This window comes from Typopeltis vanoorti, chromosome 1 (genome assembly GCF_054136105.1).
Source record: "Typopeltis vanoorti isolate ZY-2024b chromosome 1, IOZ_Tvanoo_1.0, whole genome shotgun sequence".
Lineage (NCBI taxonomy): Eukaryota > Metazoa > Arthropoda > Arachnida > Uropygi > Thelyphonidae > Typopeltis > Typopeltis vanoorti.
This window is the reverse complement of record NC_143549.1, coordinates 131,171,740-131,192,655: the sequence shown is the minus strand read 5'-3', so window position 1 is coordinate 131,192,655 and position 20,916 is coordinate 131,171,740. Positions and strand designations below refer to the sequence as shown.

Here is a 20,916-nt window from a genome sequence, read left to right as displayed (position 1 = left end):
AGCAGCCCAACTTTCTACAATCCACATAACTACATCTTTATATGATGTTCTTTTCATCTGCCAATCTTGTTATATTCATGGATGCCATTCATCATCCAGTCTTCCCACTTAGCCCACAAATTTGTTTTTGAATGGTTTATTTACTGCAAGATCAAGGGGTTGGAGTTTTTTTTGTTAAACCACCTGGAATGACTGGTTTGAAAAACATTTCGTACATATGTAAACATTTCAGGACTGTTTTAGCCTTTCACCATTCACGAACACTACTTTCTCCAACACTGAACAATCTACCAGCTTCATGATTCCTTTTTCCTTTGCTACTTCTACCACTTCAAGTTTGAATTGCGCTGTGTAGGATTTTCTCCGAGAAGTACTTCTGTCTTCCATGGGTAATTCAGATCTAATAACAAAATATAAACAAATAATGATTTACTTTATGAAATATTTTAAAACAGGACGTACAGAATAATCGATCACTGCTACTAGCAATGCATGTGCTTTTAAAGAATTCCTCTGTCCTCTGTCTGCACTTCCTAACTCTACCGCTAGTTGGGCATGCGTTTTTTCTATACATCAAAAGGAGCGATGAAAATGTTGGAGGTGCGCGTTATCTATTGAAAAATATGGTAATTTCTGGGTATCATTAATTTATAGTATAACTAAGTGGAAAATCTTCCAACAACTAATCCAGAGTATGTTACTATTAAGGTGATACACCGTTTTACTACTTGCATATAGGAAATATATATGTCTCCTGCATGAATTTAATCTTGATGTCTCTTCTGGGACTGGCTCCCACTGATGAGGCCTCATTCAAGGTTAAAATCAGTCCAGAGGCAATTGATGTGAAGTCACAAGCCTCTATATACAAATATCCATCATGAAAATACTTCATGTACAAACCTTGTTTGCTTACACTTGAATAAAGCTATTAAACAAGAATAAAATTTATTGGCAAGTTTTAATTTATTTTGTTGGTTGAAGCTCTTATTGTTTAGGTCAGATCTTCAAGATTTTGGTCATGATTCCTCCTGATAGAGGAAGTGCCCATCTAAACCCTTCTTTTAATAATTATAATAAATTGCATACCAAGTTAATTTTTGTAGCATCCATGCACTCTAATGCATTTTACTATTACATATTACAAGATTGGTGTTAATTCTCCATGGCAATGCCAAAATATACCCAGTATTTTTACTTATTTAAAGAGTAAAAAAAAATTTTTTTTTCTCTTTTGTTTCAACTAATGAAAGGTTTAAAGAAAAACGGTTTTACTTTTGTATTTAGATTTCCACATTCACTTTTCTAGAATAAGTAACATGAAAATTAAGTTAATTACTAAAGCTAAATATTTATTTACATGCTAATACTTCAGTATCCAGCTATCAATATCTAGACACTTAAGTTTCAACTAATGCAAGCCACAGTTTTGCTTTATTATATTCAGATTTCCTTGTATTCACTTTTCCAAAATAAATCATATTAAAATCTACCTATCTTAATTTAATTATTAAAACTAAATATCATTTACACACTCATTCACCAAGTTCAAGCTAGCAACATATAGGTACTTGAAAGAAATTGAAGACACAAACAAAATTATCTAAGAAGCAAAGGGAAAGTTGCATGCACCTCAACATCATACATGTGATTGTAGTCTGATTATTAACTCAAAACTGAAAGTTTTTTCAGAAGTGCCAGAATTTATTCAAAAGTAATTCATTAGTTCTGTTTCAGTTAAATAATTTTTCTTAAAGTTACCTTTCTTCATTTTGCCTTCCTTTTTCTTTTATCTCTTTTAGTGATTGCACACTTTTTCATTATTGCAGCAAACTCCTAATGGTGTAGGAGTTTGCTATAATAAAATTACACTTGACAAGGATTCCAGGTCATTGGCAAATCATCCTACAATTAATATGCTAAGCATACGTAGAATTGAGTAATGGAATCTGGCATACACTGCCAAGGTCACGCATCATATAGTAGTTGAAATTTCTCTCTCTCTCTCTCCGTGACTTAGCAGAGAATTCCTTATTGTGTATTCCATGTCCCTTTCATTTTCCATTTATCTTAAAGAGGAATACAACAGTTATTCAGAAGTTCTGCATACTGCACTTCTTATTACTACCATGGCTCCTCCATGTAGTCCAAGGACTCGTCAAAGGATGGTCCTTTTAAGTTACCAGAACCAAATATCTATCCTATCTCTCTCTCTCTTTGAATATATTAACCAAAGCTACACTCACAACATCTAGTACTAACCTATTCCATATACTCGAGACACATCATGACAAAACCCTGGATCTCACATGCCTTACTCAGGGTGACCCACCAGTTCCTTGGATGTTATGGATCATATTATCAAACCACTAACGAATAACTGCCAAAACTGAAGCCTATCTACATTTTTTCCCCCAATATTCTGGTTCTCTTGACTAACAGCCCAGAAAACTTGTATATGCAATATGTAGAACTATCTCACTCACTCATTGTGCTCCCCCCCCCATTTAAACATAATGATATCTGCAGAGTTAATATCATCATATTAGCCTGAATATCAATTGAGAATGAATCTGTTCAGGTAAATGCCATATATATCAAATCAGTGATCTAGACCAGTATTTTAAAAAACTGTGGTTGTGACCAGTTAGTGGGTCATGAAATCAGTTTAGCGAGTTGCGACTATGCTTTTTTATTTTTTTTTAACGAAATAGAATAAAAAAATATTGGATTGTCTCACAGATTTCGTAGCTTTAACACATTTACAGTGGGTGGCCATATTCAACATGCTTTCCTTCATTAGGAATAAATTCTCTTAATGGTATATTGTCCTTTCTGCATGGAGCAGGTGCATTTTTTTTTTTTATACAAAGTTTTAAATATATGCAGCACACTAATTTCAGTATTTCTGATTAAATTTTATATTATATATATCTTTATATACTTTACATAAATCATTAGGTTTCTGCAGCTGAAAAGTTGAAATAGGTTGTTAGGACAAATGTATTTAATTTGTTCGGCATTTGCAATAAAACTGTTTTGCTTACCTGTGTGCAATATAGGCAGTTGAACTTGTCAAGTGCAAAAAAGAATGATTGTTATGGAAGATTTTAACTATAGCAGTATAAGTTGGGAAGAGGAAAATGCATGTAGTAATAAGGGAATGGAATTTCTGGAATTCTTGAGAGGCAGATGTCTTAGGCAACATGTAATAGAGAGAACAAGAGGTTTTTAGCAGGGATGACCACTTATGGGAATGGGTGCTTGGGGGAAGGAGGATGACATCAGGTAACACTGAGTCCAGTAGTGCAGTGGAGTCTGGAGAGGATAATGATAGGTATAGAAGATTTTTATGCTTTATACTAATGCCAGGAGTATCGAATAAAGGAGATGAATTGGTGGTGTTGATAGCATCAGCCTGGCCAAAGATTAGTGAAATCTCTGAGACGTGGTTGACGGAAGATGATATAATAACAGGAATGGAAGTAGCAGGGTACAGCATTTTTCGACAGGATAGGAAGGGAAAAACGTGGTGGTGCTGGAGTACTTACGATAAGTGATGACCTATGTCCTCTAAGAGTGGAGGATTTGGAGGGAGGGCAGTGGTACTAATGGTTTTGAAAGCATATGGTGTGAGGTAGAGGTGGGTAGGCAGGACAGGATATTTAGTAGGCTAATGCTACAAGCCAGGGAGCATAGAGGGTGAGGAGAAGAGATGTTAAGTAGTTGAGTTTGGCAAGTGCAAGAAGAATGATTGTTATGGAAGATTTTAACTACAGCAGTATAAATTGTGAAGAGGAAACTGCATGTAGTAGTAAGGGAATGGAATTCTTGAGGGACAGATGTCTTAGGCAACATGTAATAGAGGGAACAAGAGGTTCACGAGTTTGGGGTTTGGTCATAGCATCAGAAGAGCTGATAATAACTGAGATGACATCTCTCCCCTCTGTTGGAGAGAATGACCATGTGGTTTTAACTTGGAAGATGAATAGACATGTGGAAGTATCAAAGAAAAGGGAACGTATGTGGAATTCTAAGGCAGGTGATTATAATAGTTTTAGATATCAACTTGGGGGCAGTTCCATGGAGAGCAGAATTGGAAGGCCGGGATATCATTAGTGCATGGGGAAATTGTGAAGGAATATTTGTTGGCAATAGTAAGCTGTATTCTACGAGTGAAGAAGAGGACACAATCTGGTGTAAATTGGATGCCAAACAATATCAAACAGGAACTGCAGGTGAAAAAGAGGTTATGGAAGAGATATAAGGAGAGGGGGATGGAGAACAGATGCATGAAGAATATAAGACTCAGGCCAGGAGAGTGACTAATATGGTAAGGAAGATGAAACTGGAATATGAGAAGAGATAATCCTAGGGAATTTTTTAGCTATGTGGCCAGTAGGAGGAGAAATTATTGTGGAAAAATGACATTGTGGGATAATAGTGGAGTTGTTCAATAAACACTTTATTGGAGTATTTCATCCTGGAGAAGTAAGTTTTAATACTAGAGGGGTAGTGCAGGTTCAAGGTGCAAGAGGAGAGTGTGTTCCAAATACTGAGTACCCTGGATGTCAGTAAATCTGTGGGACTGGATGGTATTTCACCACAGGTTTTGAGAGAATGTGCTACCACTACCACTAGTAGTGCTAAAGAACTGACAACTCCGTTGACCTGTCTTTTCAATGAAAGTTGGCTACGGGAAAGGTACCCTAAGGATTGTAAGGAAGGTAAGATAGTACCATTGCATAAGGGCAGTTGCAGACTGGATGTGTCTAACTTGGAGAAATTAGTGAGGGACCATATATAGCATTGGGCAGATTGAGGGTAATTTTATCTGTGAGAATCAACATGGATTTGTTAAGTGGGAGTGCTCTTGCTTTAGTAATATGATTGCCTTTTATAATAAAGTGACAAGAGCAGTTGATGAGGGAAAGGCATCATCATTATGCGTATCAAGGATTTAGACCTACTGTGACCTGTTCCGGCCTTAGAAGTCATCGTTGAATCTTTTAAGAGGACGTCCTGGTTTTCTTTTTCCTAATTTGTTTTGGTAATCTTTCTATTTTCATTCTTTGAACATGTTCCATCCATTTATGTTTATATTTTTTAATTTTTTTCTATTACTGGTTCTTGATTTAATTCTTTCATAATTTCTTCGTTGCTTTTGTGATCAAATAGGGTATACTTTGCAGTTTTTCTCATAAACTTCATTTCTGCTGTTCTTAATCTTTGTTTGTCTTTTTGTTTTATTGTCCAGATTTCGCTTCCATACATTAAGACTGGTAGGGCTAATGTATTGTATACTTTTAGTCTAGTTTGTTTTTGAATTAGGTTTGGTTTAAATATAGAGTTAATTACACCTGTTATTTTTAAATATTTTGCAATTTTTACGTTTATCTTTTTCGTTTTCATATGTGATCATATATCCTAGGTAGTTAAATGAATTCACCTGTTCTAAGATCTTGTTATCTATTACTATTTTAGTTCTTGCTGGATCTTGTCCTTTAAAGGCCATAGATTTTTATATTTCTGTTGATATTATCTTACCATAATCTTTGGCTATCTCATTTAGATCTAAAATAGCTTTCTGTAAGTTATCTTCAGAATTTGTAATTATTATTTGGTCGTCAGCAAAGAGGAGTGTGTTTAAGTTTACTGTAGGAGAAAGTTTAATTCCTTGATGTAAATTTTTATTCCATTTTATTATTATTTCATTTAAGTAGATATTAAAAAGAGTTACTGAGAAGGGACATCCCTGTCGGACTCCTTGGTTTATCTCTCTCGTATATGATAGCTCATGATTTAATCTTATTTGTATTTGATTATTTTCATATATACTTGTGATAGCTTTCAGGATATTATTTGGCATTTGTCTTTCTTTTAATATGTTAAATAATATGTTTCTTTTAACTTTGTCAAATGCTTTTTCAAAGTCAATAAATACAGTATGTGTTTCTAAATTGTATTCTCTTCTTTTCTCTATTATTAATTTTAGGCAAAAGGCCAGGTCTATACATGATTGTCCTTTTCTAAATCCATTCTGTACTTCTAAAATAAAGTTTTCGAACTAATGAAATAGAATACTTCATTAGTTCGAAATTTAAGATTTATTGCTGTTTAAGATTTAAGATTCTGCTATATATTTTGTAATTTTGTAACAGGAATTTAGTATACTGATACCTCTGTAGTTTTTAGGGTCATCTCGGCAACTCGTAGCAAAGGTGGACCAAGCTAACGTCACTTCTAAATGCATAACATTATACATATCCGCAAGGAGATGTGTTTTGCATTATGGGAGATACTGAGATAGGAGTGATGTTAGCTTGGTCTACCTTTGTTACAAGTTATCCTGTACTATCTTACCCCAGTCCTGAAGATATTTTCAGGCGCAACTTTGTTTGCGCACACTTGGATGAAGGATTAAACTAAATTTATTATAGTCTAATCAAGTGAAAAATAAACTTTCAACATCTTTCTCTAAATCCAGAGTAATTTAATAAAAAGGTGGCACACCTTTTGTCAACTCCTGTAGGTAAAATTGACCTCGTTAATGCTTCTGCCTGGTATCTCCACTTCAGGGCCTTGCTCCCACTGAAGAGACCTCAAGCTCCCACTGAAGAGACCTCAATAAAGGTCGAAACTAGTCTGGGTAGTGGCCCTTCCCTTAATGCATAACATTATACATATCCACAAGGAGATGTGTTTTGCATTATGGGAGATACTGAGATAGGAGTGATGTTAGCTTGGTCCACCTTTGCTACGAGTTGCCCAGTGTTATACTACGTTACCCCAGTCCTGAAGATATTTTCAGGTGCAGACTGTGTTTGCTCACACTTGGATAAAGGATTAAACTAAATTTATTATAGTCTAACCGAGCGAAAAATAAACTTTCAACATCGTTCTCTAAATCCAGAGTAATTTAATAAAAAGGTGGCAACTTTTGGCAACTCCTATAGGATGTTGCCAAAAGTAAAGATGACCTCGCTAATGCTTCTGCCTGGTATCTCCACTTCTGGTCTTGGCTCCCACTGAGGAGACCTCAGTAAAGGTCGAAACTAGTCTGGGTAGTGGCCCTTCCCTTAATGCATAACATTATACATATCCGCAAGGAGATGTGTTTTGCATTATGGGAGATACTGAGATAGGAATGATGTTAGCTTGGTCTACCTTTGTTACAAGTTGTCCTGTACTATCTTACCCCAGTCCTGAAGATATTTTCAGGCGCAACTTTGTTTGCGCACACTTGGATGAAGGATTAAACTAAATTTATTATAGTCTAACCAAGTGAAAAATAAACTTTCAACATCCTTTTGCTACCCAAGTATATTTATGTATGTCTTTATGTTTATGGAAGGAATTCATTATTTTTAGGTTATTATAAACTACAAAGTTGAGCGATTTTTTACCATTCCTGTTTAGAGTATGTTCTCCATGTATTCCTATATTATTATTAATTTTCGTGTTTCCTGTTCTTGCATTTAAGTTTCCTGCTATAATTACGTAATCATTTTTATTTATTTTATTATATATGTTTTGTTGCTGATTATTAAAATCAGTATTATCCTGTTCTCTTCCTTCTTCTGGGGCATATAAACCAATTATTGTTAAATAACCTCTATCTATTTTTATTCTAGCTTCTATTATTCTTTCATTCCATAATTTATAATGTTTTAACTGTTTTGAAAGGGAGTTATGAATCCAAATCATAACTCCTGCCTGTGCTTTTTGTTCTCTGTCAACTCCACTGTATATCACATTAAAATTTTCGGTTCTCATAGTTCCTTTTAATTTCTTTTTTGTTTCAGTGATTACTGCTATTTTAAAATTTCTTTCATTTAATAGTTGGTCTAATTCTATTTCTTTATATGCTATTCCTCTTACATTCCAGTTTAGTATGTGTATTATATTTTGTCGTTTCCATTTTTGTTTTACCTTTTCCATTCCAGGGTTGTTTTCCATAGATTCAATCTGCTTATCTTTTTCTGTCAGCTTAAAAATAGAATTATATTCTCCATGTCAGGTGACTAGCCTGACGATGGAATAGTTCAGTGGTAGGGCTGCTACCTTAAGGCTTCTGAACTAACCTTCTTCCAAATTTAAACCCATAGGAGGAATAGGGTATATTGAAGAGGAAAGAGTAGATTATAATAGAATAGAGTAGAATTATAGTAAAGGTTTATAGAGGGGACATAGTTGTAAGGCCAGAAATGGAAAGACCCCATGGCCCTCGAGTACTCTAATAGCATAAGGGTCATAAAATAAGAACAGTTGGCTGATAAGGCCTTATAGGAAAGATTAAAGTAAGTGGATCTTCCTCAAAGTAGAAGAAGAGGATAGATCCAGCTAGGGGTCCATGGGAGTGCCGCTTCCCTTACAATCAAGATGATTGCCCGTTGTGGCCCTGTTGGTTCACGAGTCCTTACTCAGTATATTCGGACCACCCCACCATACACACACACACACACACACACACACACACACACACACACACACACACACACATGGTGGACTTTCCTATCCACCACCCAGAGGACACGCTCTCTAGGGGTTACAGGGTTCCTCCGAGAGGGGAAAGGCATACACTGCCATTTTTTTGGATTTTGCAAAGGCATTTGACAGGTTGCCACATAAGTTGATATTTAAGCTGCAGCACAAGGGTTTAGATGTTGGGTTAGTTAACTGGGTTGACAATTGGCTGCCTGATAGGTATCAGAGAGTTGTGTGTGGTGGGGCAAGTATCAAGGAGGCAGAAGGTTATAAGTGGGGTCCTCACGAGGCTCAGTACTGGGACCTGTATTTTTTAACCTTTATATCAATGACATTGTCAATTTATTGCATTCAGTTGTTTGCAGATGATGTGAAGCTGGGAAGGGTTATTAGTAATAGAGCATATGCAGCAGCCCTGCAAGAGGATTTGAATCAACTAAACAAATGGGCGAATGAATGGGGATGTCAGTTTAATGCAAAAAATGTCTTGGAGTTTGGGATACATCGGTGGGAGCAAGAATGGTCAGAATTCAAAGAGTGGTATGATAGACTATGTTTCCTAGGAAGGACCTCCCAAGATGAGTCTTTTGACTGCATGGAGGCCTGAATAATAATTATTATAATAATAATAGTGTGCATGGGAGGAAAGCTGTTTTTCCATTATCCAGTGTCAAGTTCATTCTAGTCATCTCAGATTCCCACTAATTGTCTCTACAATATAGTACATAGACTAATTTTCTGTGTACTGTATTTAGTGCTGCAGTAAAATGACTTGTTTTTTATGCATTTGCAGTATGATGTCTGTTGACAAAGGTTGTTTATCGCTATACAGGAATATTTGCATTACAGTCTTCCAAAAGATGAGGTGCAGTGAGCAAAAATCTCTTTATTCTAGTGAATAAAAATTATCCACCTACGTTTTTTTTTGCAAGCATACCTATTGCATTAAATAAAATATCTCATAATTTCTGTTTTTTGTATTTAATTTTGAGTTGTTTTTTTGCATTGTATGTAAATGTTAATAAAATCAATTTTGATATTGATTCTGTTAGATTTTTATTTTATTATTATTATTGTATTTATTAAGGGTATGTATTGTCTTACAGAACTTTCGTTTCAGTTTATTTTATATATATATATATATATATATATATATATATATATATATATATATATATATATATATATATATATATATATATATATATAGTGTACCAGGTCAAATGCAAAATGTATTTTTAATTGGTGGTTGCAGTCAGAAAAGTTTGAAACACTATTCTAGACAAAAGGCTTGATTACATTATACTACCATGCTGAAGTTTTCAGCCAGTAATGAATATATTAACTTCCAAATTATAATCTTATCCTCATATTCTGGGCTCCAGAAATCTATTTGCCACAGATGAGCTATCAGAGACAAGTGGTGAGTGAACTTATCACTCTCATTTTACTTGCATTCAAAATATTTTCTTCATATAATATACTTTCCCCCCTTTTATTATTATTATCATTACATGATCCCTCCAGGAAGTCCAAAGACTCATCGAGGGAGGGCAGGGCACCTACTCCACGACTCTGTCTCCACCACTCAATCCATCAACTGCAACGAACCACAACTACCATCATCTACACCAATGCCATCTACTAAGTAAAGATGACTTCTCCATTGCTTTCACCTTGGTATCACTACTTCTAGGCCTGGGTCCCACTGACAAGACCTCAATAAAGGTCGAAACCAGTCTGGGTAGTGGCCCTTCCCTTAATGCATAGCATTATACATGTCTGCAAAGAGATGTGCTTTGCATTATGAGAGATACTAAGACAAGGAGTGATGAGAGCTTGGTCCAACTTTACCACGAGTTGTCTCAGTCCTGAAGCTACTTCATGCCCAAAATTTGTTTGCTTACACTTGGATAAAGGATTAAACTAAATTTATTATAGTCTAACCAAGTGTGTGTGTGGGGGGGGGGAAACCCTTCCAGCTACCACTATTATTTTCACAGACAGTCACAAACATCCATGCCCACAGTGGGATTAGAATTCTCAGCCTTTTGACTGGAGAGCGGATGCACTAACTGCTCAGCCAACCAGGCATTTAAAACATCATTTCATTCACTGTCAGATTATTTGATCATAACTAGCTTAAGTTTTATTTTCAGCTAGGGGATAGTATCTTATGTAATTAGTTTTAATAAGTTAATTCCTTCATAGACTGCTTACACTAATATACTCTCAAAGGTATGTCTTGCTACTGTTTCCTAAAGGTGAAATAATTCCAATTTGTGACAACAGGTAGCTCTTGTATGTATAATTTCTGTGATTTAGTGGTTTCTGTGATCTAGCAGCTTGGTGGGAAGTTTTCAGGAAGCAATTAAGCTTCTTATTTATATTGTAATGTAGTCTCAATATTGAAAACTTCCCAACAGATAGCACTGTGTTTCATTTTGTTGTGAAATGAAGCCTATGTGCAGTTTGTAAGTTAATTTTGAAATACTCAATTTGCAAGCAATTTTGCATAACTTGCAAGTCATCACTATTCTTCATACAAAAATTAGAGATTCATTAAACAACAAAAATAACAAGATCAGTTTCATTTTTTTCTTACACTGTGTTTCTTAAATGCAATAGTTATCCTATTGACTATGAGTGGTATTAAATTTCTCTACTGAAAATAAAGTACAGATGTTGTGTGTGCATATATATAGATAGATATTGCTAATAATAATCAAGAGAAATGAGTCTTCAGAATTGATTTAAAACTATTTAATTGTAAGTGTTTAAAGAAGAAAAAAAATAATAAAATGAGCTAACCATGTCCAAATTTAAGCCAGCTCCTTAAGTAAAAATAAAATTTTAAACTGTACTTAACGTGCTTATCTTAAAGTGCACATTTACTCCTTTTAACTGCATCAGCAATTAATATTTTTTAAAAGTTCCCTTTTCAGAAGTAAAAATACCTTTATCCTACTTATAAGAAAAGGAAAAGCCTATCATTCTCACTTTCCTTAATAAACTGATTGAAAGCAATTAATAAAAAAAATCACATGTTCTGATGCCTGATCTGTCTTTCGTTATGAATATGGAATATCATATAGATCCCTTTCTTCCTTCAGTATGTCACAACCTTCAAAATAAATTATTTTGAAGACTGATTGCATAGCTTGAATATCCGGTTCAGAGATGCAGAAGACTGGGTATTTTCCTCCATGCTTTTATTTCCTTTAAGGTTCAGAATTTAATTACTTTTCCTTCTATAAGAAAGTACATGAAATAAATTTATTAGCACTAAAATTTTTGCTGTAAGTAACATAGGCTTCCTCAGTACAGTAACAACAATTGAACAAAATACTATAAAATTACAATAAAAGAATCACTTTCAAAAAACAGCACTGCAGCATCAATAGGTTAACAGATAGTAAATACCCAATTATTTACAAAATAAAAAAAATACCATAATATAATAATAATCAGGAATTTGCAAAAAAAAAAAAAAAAAAAAAAAAAAAAAAAAAAAAAATGGTATACTAAAAGGGGATAATCTATGGCCATTAGATCTGTTTGAGTTCAGTCCATACAGAAACGCCTCACAGCTTACATTGCATAACTGCTCTATAAGGAATCTACCTTTATCTAAAAAGTTCAGTTTCTTCGAACATGCCATTAAATAATTGCATTAATTAATGACATGCTCTGTGAGGCTTCTCTACTTATTGTCTCCTCTTATCTGTTTTGACTTCAAGCCAAATTAATAAAGTACATAAACTGATTGATAATATCCCCAGTTGGGATGAAGAATTAAAGAAAAAAAAATTAAAAATTTTCATGCTCATTCACTTGGATTATAAGGTCTTTCCAAAAAATTCATAAATCAGGTGTTCCATAAGATCAGTAGTAGATTGTTGGAAGTTTTTCCATTTGTTTATACTATAAATTAAAGATGCCAAGAAATTATATTCCTGGTTTAATCCTTTATCCAAGTGTAAGCAAATAAAGTTTGCACCTGAGTAACATCAGGACAGGGTAACTCACATATAGAAGCTGATGACTTCACATCACTTGCATTAGTATCTCATAATGCAAAGCACTTATCCTTATGGACATGTATAATGCTGTGCGTTATGGGAAAGTATACTACCCACACTGGTTTCAACCTTTATCGAGGTCTCATCAGTGGGAGCCAGACCCTGGCGTGATATCACACCAAGGTTGAAGTAATGCTTTGCTTACACCTGGATAAAGGATTAAACTGAGAATATAATTTCTTGGCATCTTTAATTTATAGTATAACCAAGTGGGAAAACTTCCAATATCTAACTCTATTCCAGAGTATCTTAATAATAAGATGGGACACCTTTTGGCTACTTGTATTTGAAAATATGACTTTGGCATTACTTCAACCTTGGTGTCAATTCTGGATCTGGCTTCTGCTGATGTGCTTTTGTGCTGAAGTGGCTGCTTTCTCTGAGATATGATCAGCTCTGCTCACTGGGTGGGGTGATCCTGCCATTGGGCAGAGCTACTGTTGTAACTTCATAGTTTGTAGACATGAACATCACTACACTTGACTGCCTTCCACATAGCCCTGATCTCAACCATAAATATCTGTGGGATGAACTGGAACATCAGGTGAAGTCAAGGGATGTCCAGGACCTCATTACATGCCTACAGGAAGAATGGTTCAAAATTCCCATTGACTGCTATCATACACTTGTGTATGATAGCAGTTAAGGTCTTATATCTATTACAGTGGGTGCAATAGCTATTAGTTCCTCACACTATGGTGTCTGTTGACTTCTTTCCAAGAAGTGTGTGTGTGTGTATTATTTTTTTTTTTTTTTCTTTCAACACCTCCTTTGGTTCTAATTGTTGGTTTTACGACTTAAACATCGACTATATATTGCTTTCATGTTCCCTTCAACCCATATATAATTGTAAAGTTTTGTAAAGCCTTTCTCACAATGCCTTATATATCTACTCCACATCTACAGAACTTAAATGCAGATCCTTGTTATATTCCCATGATCCTAAAAATTGCTATCATGTTCTTCCACAAATTTCCTTAGTCTCTTTTCAGTGTTTGCATAAATCTTAGTAAGGAAGTTCCTCTGTTATTTTCATATTCAGTTTTATTTCCATTTTTGTAGATGGGTACTATGAGAGCCCCAATCCAGTTGTCCAGAATTCCATTTTCTCCATGCTTTCTAATTATGCTGCATGACTACTATAAAACTTTTCTGCCCTCATGTTTGAGCATTTCTGGTTGAATGTCATGTACTTCAGCTGCTTTCCACATTTTAATTTTTGATATCTTTTCATACATCAAATGTTGATATGCATTCCACCTGAGCATTTTATACTACATCTCTGCAAACTGCTTATCTCATTTAATGATCTTTCTAAGGAATTTCATCCATATATCTCTATCTTCAGTTTTTATATCATCTTTTCATCTCTGATTTCTTTTACAGTACTGTGTCCTCCATTTCAGAGCGTTTTGAACCACCTTCATGATATTTATCATTCTATATTCTAATGAAGGTATTCCATGACTTGTTAGTTGCTTTAACACACAGCTTAGATTACTTCATATTCCTTCAAAGCATCTGTTGACTTATTAAGAAGTATTTTCTTTAATGTGTGCCATTGAGACTTTAAGGTTTAGTCATTGTTTTCAAACAGAAATCAAACCTATATAAATATACTACAACAAGCACAGTTTTTTTTGCAGATGAAGCAAATCTCGGAAGAGTTAAGTTATGCTGATATAGTGGCTCTTCATGATAATTTCAGTAGACCAAGAAAAGACAGAATAATAAGCAAGGATGACCATTTAATGTGTCTGAGTTCATTATTTTAAATTTTGTTAAAATTTCAGTTTTTATTGAAAGTTACAGTGTTGAGAATGATTGAGCATTAGAGCCAAAGATGTGACTTCATAGCATAGAGCCTTGATCAGTCCACTGATGTACTGCTTGTAGATTCCATTGCAGTGATGAAATTTTAAAAAGAGTACAGTGAGAGATAACATTAAGCTTTGGAATGCCAGCTATGAGTAAAAAATTGAGGAAATGTAATTTATAATGTTTTGTAAATAGGAGGAGAGGTAATATGACTGAAAATGTAAGCTCTTAAGAGTGAATGAAACTGGAGAAATTTTCCAAAGATAGTGCAAAGGGAAGGGACATAGACAGGAGGCCATTAAGGAAGTACAAGAGAGTGTGAAGTAGGTAGAGTGGTGATGAACTCAGGGCATGCATTTCTTGAGAGGATTAGTGGTGAGTGTGCAAATAAATGATTTTACGGTTTAGTGTGATTGACTTTTGTTGGACCTAAAATTTGTATCTCCTGACGTGAATCATGATTTCTGCTTTACTTTCCTTTTTAGCGTATATCTGTCTTTGAACCTTATCCTATGAGGGATGCTGTTCAGCACTTTTGTGAGAAACACCTTGACAAGATCAAAGTGTATATGGTGAAAGTATTTGTAAAGATTCCATTGCCAGTCAAGTGTACTATAGAAGGTGAGCTTGTTTCGTTTTCTTAATAACATTACTTAAGATTTATAACTAGCTACTGTTATAGTGGGCTCCTATCCTTGAGAGCTCACTACAACATGAATGATATGTCAAACACTTATATTTGACAAGAAATTATATTCTTGTTTTAATCCTTTACCTAAACATAAGCAACCAAATTTGCATAGCAAGTATCTTCATGCTTAGTCTTCTTGTATAGAGATGCTGTTGACTTCACATCATGTAAAAAAAAATGAGTAGAGCTACACCCCAGACCAGTTTTTCCCATTATTGAGGTCTCATCAGTGGAAGCCAAATCCAGGATGATGCCAAGGTGAAATGAATGTAGAAGTCATAATATTTTCTGTATACAATTTGTAAAATGGTGTACCACCATATTAAATACTCAGAGGCAATTGTCGTGAAGATACATCACAAACTTTGTTTGCCTATATTTGGGTAAAGGATTAAAGCAAGAATATAGTTGTCAGTATATTATACTTTGTAACTTGGCAAGAAAACTTTCTCTTAAAAACAATTCATTATATAATTATAACTAAGGAGAAATGCGATGTTGAAACAAACATTGACATACAAGGAAGTCATTTTGCCTCTTTACAAGGCTTTGATACAACTACACTTGGACTACTGTGTGCTGATTTGGTCAGGTTTAGAGAGAATAAAAGAAACTGTGGAAAAGGTGTAAAAAGAGTTAACAAAGATAAAATTGAGATTATGGAATGTAGATTATGAGAACAGTTTAAGAGTATGTGGAATGGAGGTACTGATAAATTGGAGAAAGAGGTCTATGACAGAGATCTATAAACTTCTGAAAGGGTATTATAGGTTATCTACTAATGGAATTTTTCATTATTTGGAAGGTGGGGAGAGGACAAAGAGACATCCATGGAAGTTAACTTTGTGCTTAAGAATGGGAGTGAAGGCTAGATTTTTCTCTCACAGAGCAGTGAGTGGGACAATTTGCCTGTTGAAAACACACAGAAAGTAGTGAGTGCATCCAGTGTAAACAAGTTTAAGAGAAGGTAAGGCACCTGGTGTAGGCAATCGACAGATTCCCTTGATTAGTCCTTGGAGGTCACTGATAATAGTAATAATACAAAGCATCAAAATTTTTAGTGGTGGGAAAAAGTCATGCAACTGTGAGAAATAAAACAGTTAATTTTATCAGGATTGAAACTTATAGTTCATTAGTATCATGATTTGCTGTATTGGATAAACCAGAAGACTAAATATGATCCTTTTCATGCCACTTCAGGAGCTTCCAGTCAATAAGTTAGTGCTACATAATGACCCACACCATTTATGTATTCTCAAATTATATAACACGTAATTTTGTATCATTCCAAAAAATTCTGTCACAATAAAATCAATCAAATCAAAACTGAGATGACTGGACACTTTAGTACAGAACCTAAATACCATATTTCATTAAATTACATTCAACCAAAAATGGTGTCATTGTTTATCATTTTTCAAACCATTTTATTATTTAAAAAATGGCCCAGTTAAAATTGAAACGACTTGATCATGTCAATAACAATCCTAAATACCATCATCAGTACCTGATAGGTATACTCAAATGTAAAAGATAATGTGATAGCACTACATAATTAAGTTTGCATTATTATAGCTTACTATCAATAGTTTGCTTCCAAATTAATCTCCAATTTGTCAGGTTTCCAATGTTGTCAGATTTTACATTTTAGTTCTCCAAATACTAAAGTTTGTTAATATTCACTTATCCAGAAAAGAGCTGTATGTTTACTAAGGACAAACAAAATGAATCTAATGGTTTCCTTTACTAGTTAACTAAATATGTGTTTATAAAATACTCTTCCAATAATAAGGTTGATAAATGTTCAAGAACTGATAACTGAAGGTTCAGTTATTTGAGGTCTTGATTAATGATGCATTACTATACATGTTAAAGCAACAGATTTTTTGAGTATTAAGAACCTACTATACACATAAATTACATAACGATAAAGCATTTAATGTAAAACACTTATTTCGTGATGAATATCTCATCATTAGAATTCACACAGAAAGGAAACATTTACATAAAGTGAGATGGGAATGACAGACATTACATATTTCACATCATATAACTGTTTCTTTTTTTGGGCATTCACTTTGATGCGATAAGATATTTATCACAAAATATAAGCATTTTATATTAATGCTTTATTTTGTCATCATCAAATTCCTTAAGTGTACCCTTGGAGGAGGGGGGGGTTTGCAGGATATTCTGATAGTACTACATGAAAATGTTATGTCATTGCTAACTTCAAATCAACAATTTTCCTCCAAATTATTCTATTACTTGTCAGCACTCCAATATTGTTGTATCTAACATTTTGTTCTTCTAAAGGGCACTTCTGATGGAATCAATTCACCTAGATCTTGATCTAGGTGGATTGATAAATATTTATTATATTATAAATTTATATTAAAATATGAATTAATAATAGATTATTGTAATATATTATTAATAAATAATATTACATTAAAATTTATTATAAATAAATGTATAATGAATTCATAAATAAATAAATAAAAAATTTATTAAATGTTAAAACCCTTCGTGGCTGTCCTGTATTTAAGTGGCCAGGCCACCCTAGATAAGCATATGGCAAAGTGCCAAGAGGAAATCTTATCAACATGATACAGTAATATCGTGTGAACTGGGCATTATTATTTTTTTTTTGTTATAATAAAATATAGAACCTGGAGATTTTTTTTTTTATTATTATTAGTTATGGGGGGAAAAAAGCTACTTATTTTAAACCTCCATGACTTATGGGCCACCCTGTAGAATGGGTGAGAAAGGGTTAGCAGAACTATTGTTTGATGGCAGGAAATAGACCCAGAGGAACAAACACCAAGGTCTAGGTGGATTGATTCACTCAGAAGTGCTGTAGAAGTATGAAGTGTTAGATACAACAATATTGGAGTACTGATAAGTAAAATTCAGAGGAAAATTGTTGATAGGAGATTAATAATATTGTAAACTTAATCATATAGTGTAGTCACAGTAGCCTGAACATCCCTTGAGGGTACATACTAGGAAATGGATGGTATTGATGATCTAGAACAGTGGTTCCCAAAGTGGATGATACTACCCCTTGAGGATGCTGGAACGATCTAGGGTGGGTAGTGGCCTCATGAGCAAACGGTGGGCATTGAATTGAAGTAAGGGGGCAGTGAAAGCATAAAGGACAAAAATTAGGTGCTGAAAAAAATTTATCATCAAAAATTTTGATGATATAACGATTGTATGATGTAAGTAAAGATCGTAATGGTTGCTTTATTTTCCAAGGAAACGTACAAAATGCAAGTTGCAGCCAATTGGCGTCGAAGTCTGATGACAGGTCTTAACAAAGTGTTGGCAGGTGTGCATTTTTCAAGTGATTGGGATTTTACAAGTCCAGTACACATCAGCAAGAACATGTACTTGTTATGACTTGTTCATTGTATAATACTAGAAATAAATGAGATGTATGAAATCAGTTTTAGATTGTTTCTGAATTTTGTGACAAGCAGTTAGCAATTTAATGTAGTGCATATTCGATACCTAGTCGGTACCTTATTTACACAGATTACACACACAAAGCAAATTATTTTTGTTCCAATAAAACAGCAAGTTTCACATGAGTATTTTTATACCTTTTCTTGCAAAAAATAATTTGGTTTAGGTATGTGAGAAATTGCATAAATATAATATCATATTATATTATAATATGATATTATAAATTATTTGATATTATAATAAATATAATATCAAATAATTGCAATATGGCTTTATTCAGTCACCTACAAACAAAACATTATCAATGTGCCTGATTTGACAAAAGTTCATGCTGATAAAAAAAAGATAAGGATTCATCATATTTTCAAGCACTTAAAGAAAAAATTTTGAAACAACCAACATTGGCAGGTATGTTTTCAGCAGCGTCCAAACTAGAAAACTAGATAATGTTGGTTGTGTGCCTCTAGAAGAACCTTGTTCATTCTGACAAATATAGAGCCATATATTAATAAATTAGTAGCACCACATACCAGGTTCATTCTTCTTATTAGTATTATTTTTAATATTACTGATTGTTATTTACTAATTTATGTGTAATTTATGTTTTGTTTTGTTTTCTTGTCTGATAATTATTTCTTATTGTGCATATGATCTTATTGATCATATGCACAATAAGTCTCATTGTCCAATTCCCCATTCTGATATTTGCCCACATCGCTCTACTTGATATTGCCTGCCATTGAAGAAAATTATCCTCATATTTAGTGCTAAATATTGTAGCTACTCCTTCTTTTCCCATTTTTATTTCCTGTATATAACATTTTGTATTTGTTGCTTAAAAAGACCCACCCTAATATATGCCCACACTTCATAGAACCTGGTCTGGCAGATTGCCAAGAATAATCAATTCATGTTGAAGGGGAGAAAGAAATAAAGGATATACAAATTGGTCACCAACATGCAAAATTAAGTGCTTCATACATAAAATTTTCAAACTGTTATACAAGCAAAATAGTTACCACTTTAAAAACTACAATTTTCATAAAAGAAAAATTAATTTTCCAATGTGTAATAATAAACAACTCATTCCACAAGACAGATTGATTGCCCTATTATCGGAATGGATTCTCCTTCTTCTGACATGCACACATGTGTCGAAGGGTCTTGCATCTGTGGGCATACAGTGCCTGTTTTGGGCTTCTTTCTTTCTTTCTTTCAATCACACCTTTGTCATTCTGGTACTTATCCAATTTTACTGCTAGTTCCATTTCTTTTCAATTTATGCTTCTTATGTTGGTACTATCTGTATTGAACTCTGCTGATGTTGAGTTGGGACATACTGCAGAATTTTTTCCGGTAGCTGACTTTTTGCTGTTGGTCCTGGTTCCCTGGTGAAAACAATGGGTGTTTTGTTTTCTGGGGGACACTCCAGCTAGCATGAAATTCTGTCATATTGTACTATCATTTTGCAATATGGTTTAAGCCAATAAGAATGCAATTTGGTAAGCTATATCCCAAATTGTCACCATATCCTTGTTTGTTCAGTATCCAGGTAGACCTAACAGAGTGCACAATGATATGGTGAGGGTTGGATATTAGATGAAATGACCTAGCTGGTTCCCAGCATAGGTCGTTTCATAGGAACCAGCGTTAAAGGAATGCTAGGAACAAGGCTATGCAGGGATTTGCTAGTTATACAGTTTTCACTCTTTAGCACCCCACATTAGTATTTATAAATATTAAATACTGCATTTAAAAAAAAAAAAATCCTGAACTTACAAAAAAACACGTGACCACTAAGTAATCCACTGATATTTTGCATCTTTGGACCTGCTTTAGCACAAAACAGTTCAGTATATAACAAACTCAAATTTCTGTAGAAAGTATTTTTACCTTGTGTATAATTATGTTAAAGATACCAAGCAATTTTAAACCTGGTTTTACTCCATTTTTCCCAAGTAAGCAAACAGACAAAAATGTCAAGTTTGCACCTGCAAGTGATGCAAGACTAGCTGATCCTACAGGTAGTGCAAGACCAAGGCAACTCGTGGTAGAAGTGGAACAAGCTCCGATCACTAATCTTAAGATTTACCCTAGGATCAGCTAGTCTTGCATCACTTGCAGGCGCAAACTTGACATTTTTGTCTGTTTGCTTACTTGGGAAAAATGGAGTAAAACCAGGTTTAAAATTGCTTGGTATTTTTAACATAATTATACCCAAGGTAAAAATACTTTCTACATCTATATCTCCTCCTGAGATTTTTATTTAATAAGGTTAAAACACCTTATGGCAACTTGTTTTGGTAAAATGCTTATACAAGCTCTGTATTACTAAATCTTGGTATTTCTAGCCTAGCTCCCACT

The 20,916-nt window shown here is 34.1% G+C and overlaps 1 protein-coding gene across 1 annotated transcript in view; it reads left to right on the top strand.

Moving 5' to 3' along the window:
- Positions 1-20,916, top strand: part of melt (ventricular zone expressed PH domain-containing protein melted) — a 338,615-nt gene that overhangs the window by 199,306 nt on the left and 118,393 nt on the right. The window contains exon 11 of the mRNA XM_090398172.1: positions 14,873-15,008. Within this exon, the coding sequence (XP_090254298.1) occupies positions 14,873-15,008 (136 nt within the window). The remainder of the gene's footprint in view (positions 1-14,872; positions 15,009-20,916) is intronic.